This window comes from Lupinus angustifolius, chromosome LG03 (assembly GCF_001865875.1).
Source record: "Lupinus angustifolius cultivar Tanjil chromosome LG03, LupAngTanjil_v1.0, whole genome shotgun sequence".
NCBI lineage: Eukaryota > Viridiplantae > Streptophyta > Magnoliopsida > Fabales > Fabaceae > Lupinus > Lupinus angustifolius.
Genome location: NC_032011.1, coordinates 7,556,804 through 7,566,374, shown reverse-complemented (window position 1 = coordinate 7,566,374; position 9,571 = coordinate 7,556,804). Strand labels below are relative to the sequence as shown.

The 9,571-nt window shown below is 33.9% G+C and overlaps 1 protein-coding gene across 1 annotated transcript; it reads right to left on the bottom strand.

Moving 5' to 3' along the window:
• On the bottom strand, positions 6,228-8,712 carry LOC109343311 (transcription factor PCL1-like). The gene is made up of 2 exons (XM_019581546.1): positions 6,726-8,712; positions 6,228-6,670 (listed from the first exon to the last, which is right to left on the bottom strand). The coding sequence occupies exon 1, from the start codon at positions 8,432-8,434 to the stop codon at positions 7,508-7,510; it is 927 nt and encodes a 308-aa protein (XP_019437091.1). The 5' UTR covers positions 8,435-8,712; the 3' UTR covers positions 6,228-6,670; positions 6,726-7,507.

Below are 9,571 nucleotides of genomic sequence, written 5' to 3'. Positions count from 1 at the left end.
ACAACTCATCAACATCATAAACTTTCAAGAATAAAATACAATTATTTTCCTAAACACATTAAAGGTCCCTTTGATGTTAAAATCATGACCTTTAAACATATTTAAATACTAACAATAATTTCTAATATTTCCAAACAAATAACTCAACTAACCTTGTCCAAAGATATAGTTTTTCCATCTAAGAACAATGAAGAAATTTCAAGATTTACAAAAGTCAAAAACTACTTAAAGATTCATATGATTTTTTTACCGTCCCCTTTAGTTATACCTTCATAAAATACTTAAAGAACAAATATAAACTCTACTATATGAACAACATAATAAAAGCTCATAACTTTCAATGAAGTATGAGAAGAAGATGAATAAGAGAAAATAAAAGACTAGCTTAGTTTGTATAGGGAATTTAGTGTAAAAATGAGATAATGGGGTGAGGTATTTAAGGAGAACCTCACCCTCATCAAATCAGAAAATTTAATGCAAACTAAGTAGATTTAAACTAGCATAGCTAATGTGTCTAATGGTGGTGGAGTGAGAGGATTTGTTGGTGATTTAGGGGCTTTTAGAAGCTTTTGCATTACTTGTGTAACAAGTAAGTGGCTCATGAAATGATGACTTCCACTTTTACTGATATGATGTAATTTCCCAATAAACGTCGTGTCTGAACATTTTCGGATAATTTCGTCCGGAAATATGCAATCTCCCGATTTAGGACATTTGTCCGAAACGTCGAAACTTGAATTTCGAGGTGAAAAATATCTAGAGATGATTTAAGGACATATTTGATGTCTATTTTGACTAGAAACAATATTTCAAAGTCAACAGCGAAATCGGAATTCGATTCCGAGTTACAGAACTCAAAACCTGGGCGAAAACTCGATAAAACGACTCGAAATTGTCTCGGAAACTTTTAGTCTCCAAAAATCTTGAAAAAATAGGGCGAGTAAGAAAATTATAATACAAGACTAAAACTCAACTGAGGTTTAGCCTAAAACATTAATGATTAATTTCTATAACTAATCAATTATTACTAATTACTTAACTAAAAGTGCTTTGAAAAACACAGTGTCACAATGAGTGCCGCAGCAAATCTTTGAATCATTTTGGCAGCATGGGTGCCTCAGCAAATCCCTGAATCATTTTAGCAACATGGGTGCATCAGCAAATCCCTGAATCATATTGGCAACATGGGTGCCTCAGCAAATCCCTAAATCATTTTGACAGCATGGGTGCCTCAACAAATCCCTGAATCATATTGGCAACATAGGTGCCTCAGTAAATCCCTAGTCCATCACGGAAAATGCGAAAACTGCCTCAACAAATCCCTGGTCCATCACGGCAAGCGTGAGAACTATCTCAACAAATCCATGGTCCACCACGGCAAACGCGGGAGCTGCCTCAACAAATCCATGGTCCATCAGCAGAGCATCGATCTACTTCATCAACATTCGGTACCTTCTCAACGGCCTTTTTCTAAGCCTTAACAAAATAGCGTTCATTTCTTTATTGATTACTTACCATGATATCTCTCAAACTTTGGTTTGCTTGTTGTCAGGTAAGTAACAAGTAAAGAGGGGTAGCTGTGAGCTCTCATTTTTGTCCGGCCCAGAAAAAGTCCAAATTTTTTTTTAAAGAAAATAATAAATTAACTTCATGTTATTTATTTTGGTATTTTCCAAAAAAATTAATGAATAAAAATAATAAAACTATCTTTATGAACTTTTATAATTATTTTCGAAATTATTAAAGAAATTAAAATGCTTGACATTCTTTGTAGAAGCTTCACTTTACAAGAAATTAAATATAACAAAACAAAATAATAATAAGCAAATCAAGTTTCTAAATCTAAACGATTAGGTTAACTAAAAATTCAAAATAATAATAAACAAATCAAATTCCTAAATCTAAATGATTAGGTTAACTAAAAATTCAAAAAATAATAATAAACAAATCTAGTTCTTAAATCTAAGTGATTGAGTTAACTGAAAAATTCAAAAATAATAATAGATAAATTAATGTTGTTAGGGTTCCTGAACTCAAGTGGTTAGATTAACCAAATGTTCAAAACTAAAATAAATTAAGAAAATGATTTTAGGAAATAAAAATTTTGAAATAGGAATGGGCCATTATGAGCACATACTTTTTTTTCCGAAATAGAGAGAGGAAAAAATGTTTCTTTTATTTATTTATTTTGATTTTTCGAAATTTTTAATATTAAATATATAGGAAATAATTAATTTTATTTTTTGTCCATATTTTATAAAAAAAATCGGAATAATTTAAATAATTAAATAATCAAATACACTAACAACCTAATTTAAATTTCAAAAAGGAATAACAGAAAAATTATTAAAATAATAGGAATAGATATGGTTAAATATAGTTTGTTAAAAAAATGCTATCAGGTTTATCTAAAAAATTTTAAACACCCTAAAATTTGGAGTCGGATGGTATCATTTTTGCTATAAATAGAGCATAGGGTGAACATAAAATTTTTATACTGGAAACATTGAAAACACTCAGAAATATACTGCCATACGCCACTGTGAGAATTTTCCCATAAGCTATCATCCAGTGCAACCGTGAGTAGAATTCACGTCGTGCAACCCTCCAATCCACAAACAACAGCCATCAGATCTGCTTACCTTCACATCTTCACGATTGACTTATGATCTAGCCAATCAAAACGCGAAAAGTGGCCCGGTTTCACTACAACCGGCCACACCGAATTTTGCCACCCGTGAGAACACGGGATCAGCTGCTGGTAGATCCACACCACGAACCGTGCACCCTCCATGTTCAGTCAGCCGCATCCTGACACGTCTCAAGGATTTCACATCATGCATAATCCATCCAACCACATCATGTCGCGTGTCTCATACTACTTCAACTTTTCCGCACGTGATCCAGCTCTCTGCAAATTAAAAAAAAAAAACATTCCTTTGTAGCCAGGTGCGTTACTAGTTGGTAAATTCATCTCTTGACACTAGTTCTGTAAAAAAAATTATTTAAAATGTGTAAATAAAATATAACACTGTATGGAAGTTAAATAAAATGTGTATTATTAAACTGACTTTATAATTACAAAAAAAAATCATTATTACTTTGGTAAATCATATCAAGATTGTTTCGGTTTCATCATTTTTTGGCAATTGGTTTTTATTATCTTGTTTTGTTTACAAATCTTCAAATGCTATTTTTATTAAATAATTGACTAAAAATAAAAAAAAATATTGATAAAAGTTATTTGATTTAATAAAATGCATCTAAGCATGGTAAAATTAGCAAAATAAAAAAATCATTTTGATATATCTATCAATTAAGCAAACTTTTTTTTTCTTTCTTTGATAACTTATAAAAATTCTTTTCTTAAATATATTGAAATGACTAAAAAAATTATTTTTGAACATTTTTATAAATAAAACGTAACAAACAAACACTTTTCAAAATGAAATAAAATGACTTTGAGATTTAATCAAAGATGGAGAGAAGGTCGTCCTGGAGGCCTCTTTCTTCTCTGATCATCTTCGAAAAGTCGCGCTACACCGCTTCTTTTCAATCGATTAAATCTCAAAATCAATTAAATTCCATTTTCTCATTTAAATAAGTAACAAAAATTAATCAAATCAAAATTATTTTCAATAATAAATAAAACTTGCAAAAAAGATATTTTTGACTAAAAAATACATTTTCTTTAACTAAAATACATTCAACCAACAAACCTTTTTTACCTAAAGAACTACGTAAGTCTTGATTCCCTTAATAAGGATATGTAGGATCGGGGTCAATCTTAAATAATTTTTTAATTAATTAATCAGACAATTCAATAATAATAATAAAGTCATATATTTTAAGGAAGGTACCGCTTAAGGCGGGCGGATAGGGTGCTAATACCTTCCCTACCTTGTAACCGACTCCCGAACCTGGATATCAAAAATTCAAAAGCCCGAAGTAATTGGGCTTAAAATATTTTTCTACATTTTTAACTATAAAATGTAGTGGCGACTCTAGATAAAGTCGTGCGCGCGAAAATCGGGGCGGGACATCTACCTTTCTTCAAGTTAAGTATTTGGTAAGTATCTTACTTAAGATACAAAATTAACATGATTTGCTGATTTATCATACAAACATCTTTACTAAAAAAGCTACAAAATCTAGAGTTCTGGCATAGCATTACTGATTTGATTGGCAATTATTGCAACATGAAATAAAATTTGGTACTACCAAGGGTATTCAAATTAATCATTTTCGGAGTGTGTGATTGCCCCTCACAACAAATGTCACTTCCAGAAATTAAATCATTGACATTTTAATCCTTTGAGAATCTAGCGGAGCCTTAGACCAAAATCACAACGAATTTGTCAAATGTACAACGCCCAAAGTTGGTCACAAGATTAAATGGCAGGTAGTTCAAGTTTCTTATAGAAAATGACTGTTGACTTTGAATAAAGAGTTAAACTTTCATCGATGGATAATAGGAAAATAGTGTGTTGGTAAATAAATGGAAATTTTGTTCCGATAATTAATTTGCATGTCATTAGACCCTAATTTGCATTCTAAGTGCTAAGAAAGTTCTGCTCATCACTTGATATTAGAAGATTTATCCCACAGTTTTTTTATATCTTCCGACAATAAAATGCTATCTTTTAAAGGGCATAGATGATATAACTAGTGGCATTATTTTAAATATAACTCTCATCCCCACAACCACCTCATACCATAACTATAATATAATATTAAATCACAAATGATGGGTAGGATCAGGCCGCATCGGAATGCATCAAATTCAAACATATTTTTAATCACAAAAATTTCATATCTCCATGATCACAATCCAAATCACAACCACCACAATCACAATAAGCATAACCATAATTTAGAACAATGGATATGAATCTTGGATAAGAAAAGGAAAATGACACATGAAAATATAAAAAGCATGAGTATCTGTAAGAGATCTCACGTAGTAGGGTCATAGATGATATATATTGTGAAGACATTAATCTTGTAAGTGAAGACATTATTTCTAAGATTTAAACACATGATTTCCCATATGAGAAAATCTCCAAAGTTAGAAATGTCAACATTGCTCATCAGACCAGCTGGTACAAGTGTAGATCATGAAAACCAACAAAGCGTTGGTCTAGTGATATAAGACCCCACTGGATCCTCAGGTTGACCAAAAGGCCATGGGATCGATTCCTGAAGCAATACTTATTAGGAGGGATAACCACGCACTCCAAGAGATATTAGTTTCTTACCTATAGAATGAGGGATACCCTTAGTAGTATAAAAAAACATGTAGATAATGAGAGGAAGCACCGGGTTTGAGAAATAGAAGAGAGAAAAGGAATCATCATTAGAAGGGCAAATTTTCTCACATTAACGAAAGAATTTCATAAGATTGTCATCTCAGATGGTTAAAGAGTACTTCATATGGATATTATCCATGCTGGTTGTGACTTTTCCTATGAAGAAAGCAGTTACTGCTCTTTCATTACATTGAATATGCAATGCATTCATCAAAACTAATATATCTACCATCAACATTAAAAATGAATCTAACTCAAGTATGCCAAGAAAGGACAGACTGTAAATTGTTTAGTGTTTACAAGGTTTAGTACAAATGATTATATCATGCTGCAGCAATAACACGTTTTATTTTTTAAAAAAGGTAAACTGGAGAAGCAAAACAACTAAATATTGATCGTGTCTCTACACATTATATCGTTAATTCATATCATACAGATTTAACAAAGTTTTACATTGATTGTCGACTGCCTAACACAACCTTCACCTTTTATCCGGGCTTAGGACCGGCTATGTATAACATCTAACACTCATAGACAGGTTTTTAAATAAATGAGCATTAAGAGTCATGCTGACCCAACCACATTATGGGGTCAACTTACCATTTTAGTTTGAAACTGAACTAATTCAATTAAGAATTTGTATCAAGTTCATTAAGAAAAAATGTTAATCAAAAGATTGAGGAATATTCCATAAGGAATATGGTTATTGGTGTTAAATACATAAGATGAATAAGTGAAATGTCTGGAGTAAGTTATAGAAATTCTACAATATCCAATTGGTTTAATAGTCCAGTTTGTGCAGAGTGAGTTAGATGCCAACTTAATCATGACTTTTCAAGTCCATTATGTAAATCACTGAAAATAGCATATCAAATGGGTTAAGAATTCCTGCAAAGTCTCAATTCCAGAACATCAATATGCACTAACAAATTTTACTTTTACCTTTTCATTCAAAACTAGAAAAGAGAGCCAAACAGTTGGACCATTATCCCTTATTTATGACTCTAAAACATAGTATAGTAAGATGCTGATCATGAGCAAACAGATAATAAGACTCACTAGGAGCCTCAGTACATGGGAGAATCAGGAATTATAGTAAAAGAAAAATAAACAAGTGCACATAGACTTATTGTTATCTTCTAATCCGGGTAAATTTAGAAATCTGATGGCCTAGTGCACTAGACTCGTACCTAGTGGGGTCTGGGTAGGGTATATGAATATAATCTTACCCTTGGAAGCAAATAGGTTGTTTCTGGGATTTGAATCCATGGCCTCATTTCATAAGGCAAGCAACCTTACATTGCGTCGAGGCTCACCCTTTGTAAATTTAGATTCTAGGAAACTAATTTACTTGAGTTCATCTAGTATGTAGAATTTAACCCCATACTGGAGTTAATGGTCTGGAATCAAATGCACAAGTCACCTCTAAAGGACATAAAACTTGACAATCAGGAAACAAGTCTTCAACAATAGAGGCTTCCTGATTTAGTTGAAGAATTCACAATCAAATGTGCAAATGAGCATGCTTCCTTTAGTTCTAGTGAATATAATGCACATCTATTACCACCTGCATGCATGCCCATCAATATCAAACCTTGTTGATTTTGCCACCTTCCAGCCACAAATGCGAATGAAAACTTCCCAGCAGAAACACTCCTGGCCATGAATGCCAACAGAAAACTTCCAAAGCAGAAACTTTCCTGCCATGAATCTGCGTTACGTTTAGCAGCAGCCCATTCCCAGACAACTACAGGCTAAATCAACATTGAGGAAGTCTTGGCACCGCACAACTACTTATTGATTCACATAGAATCTTACAAACATCACTGCTGCTGGAAAGCGACATGATGATGAATGTGAGCCATAGTGGAATTACATATGTGGTTGTCTACATGGAGTACACCATAGTGGAACCTCTACCAATCAATTTCAAATACTCATTAGTACAAAAAAACCCAATTCGATCATGCCATGGAAGCATGACTGCTGAAAGTTTTAGATCCGCAACCCAAATTTAGACTCCAATACCAATTAGCAGCACCAAGATGTCCTTTATCAATAATTAACACAAATTAACAACTAGGACCTTGACCAAACTCCAATACACCACCAAACATTAACTTCACAAGACAACTAAGGTAAGTTCATTAAAAACAAAAGATGACCACTATATGTAACAAACACCCAATTTACTCAAATCAATCATCTCCATTTGGAAATAGAGTAAGAACCTTTCTCCCTCCGGACGCATTTGCCGATTCCTTGTCCTCAACAAAACCATCCACAGGGATGTGCACTGGTGCCCCCATTCTATGAAGCTGATGCTGAGACTGCCTAGACATGAAGGGATGCTCAAAGTGTCCATTCTGCAGCGACCCGAAATGCCCCACCTGCCTGTGATACTGTGGCTGCTGCACAGCTGCAGCCGCGGCCATCTGGTGATGGTGCTGGAGGGCAGGCACCTGCACAAAAGGCATGAAATGATCCGAATTACTCCTCCCTGGCTGCAAGAAATGCGGTGGCACAGGCGAGCTGGCGAACAAGTGGTCAGTCGCTGCATCAACACCACCACCGGCACCACCACCACCGGAGCCGCCGCCGGAAAGCCCCTGCATTCGCTTGAGATAAAGGCGGTATTTCTGCAGGTGGCTCGCGACGTTCTCTCGGGTCAAACCATCGACGCTCATCAGCTGCATTATGGTCTTGGGCACGGCGTTTTTGATGCCGAGGTGAGCCACGGCATCGACGAAGCGCTTGTGGAGCTGCGGAGTCCACACAAGGCGCGGACGCTTGAGTGTCCGTGCTGGTTCATCGCCGCCGTTGCCGGAGCCCAGCTCACCAGAGTCAGCAAAGTCGCCGGAAGAGGGTTGTTGTTGGTGTTGGGTGGTGGGGTTTGAAGTTGTTGTTGGCAATTGTTGTTGTTGTTGAAGCTGAATATTATGTTGTTGTTGAAGATGAAGACTTTGTTGCTGTTGTTGAATGATGTTGTTGTTGTTGTTGGTTTTGATATTGAAGGCTATGGCTAGATCAGGGGTGATTAGGGTTTGGGATAAGGGCATAAGGTCCTCTGGGGAGGGTAGTTCTTCTTCCCATCTTGAAAACCAGTTTGAATCTTCTTCTCTCATTCTTTTTTTTTTTCCAAATCTGACACACAATCACTTTTTTTAAGGCAAAACAAGATTTTAAGATGTGGGTATTGAATTTAATTTTTTTTTTAAAATGGTTTTGATGATGGAATAATAGCCTAATAGGGGATGAAAGTGGAGAGGGGGAATTGATTCTATGGGAGCGAAATCTCTCCCTAGAATTTGATTGAAGGGTAGAGAGGAGTGTTTGTGTGTGCTTAGAAAGAGAGAGTTGGGGTGGTGGGATAAGAGAGGTTCGAGGTGGATCTTGTTTCTCTTTCTTTTCAGCTTTTTATTTGTTTAGGTACTTAACTATTACTTTTTTGTTTTGTAAAGTTATTTTCATAAAATGTGTGTTGTCTCTTTCAATATATTGTTATATTTAGAAAATAAATTTTTTGACTTTTTTGATATTTCAATAATTTAATAGAGGTTTGCATTATTAGATTAATGTTTTCTTAGTACTTAGAGTATCTTTGATAGCAAATAAATTTATTATTCTTATTTGAATTTCACACATTATTTTATACTTTATTATAATCCTCCATAAGATAAGAATAATATCTACTTTTTTCTCACAATGACAAATATCATTCTCATTCTTGTTTGAGTCCCACAACATTTGTTTTTTTCCACAACATCTAGAACTTTCTTCACCTTCATTTGGTTAAGATTGTTCTTATTTAAGAACAAAAGTCAGGATATAAGAACAACACAATGAAGAACAAAGTAAAAATATTTTTATTTCATTAATAACAACTTTTTAGAACAACCAGTATGGTTGCTCTTAACAGGAAGTGTTGCAAGTTCTCGTAATTTTTCCAATGTTTTTAAGATTGATTAGATGATATAATCACTTTGTTCATCGATCAAATTTAGAAATAGTTTTGGTTTACAGCTGTAAATGAGAAGTTAGACCACTTTTAAATCATGAAAATTTGATCATATTAAAATGTAATAATATGGGTAGTGAAACAGATAGATCACTTAAAATAAAATAAAAAACATATAACTTCCACTCAGGTGGAGATTCACTTACTTCAAGAATAAATTTTTTAAATTTACTTTTTCTCCTAGCCATCAATTTTAAGGACATTGAATGGTTTAGATATACTCACTAATTCAAACTATATGATT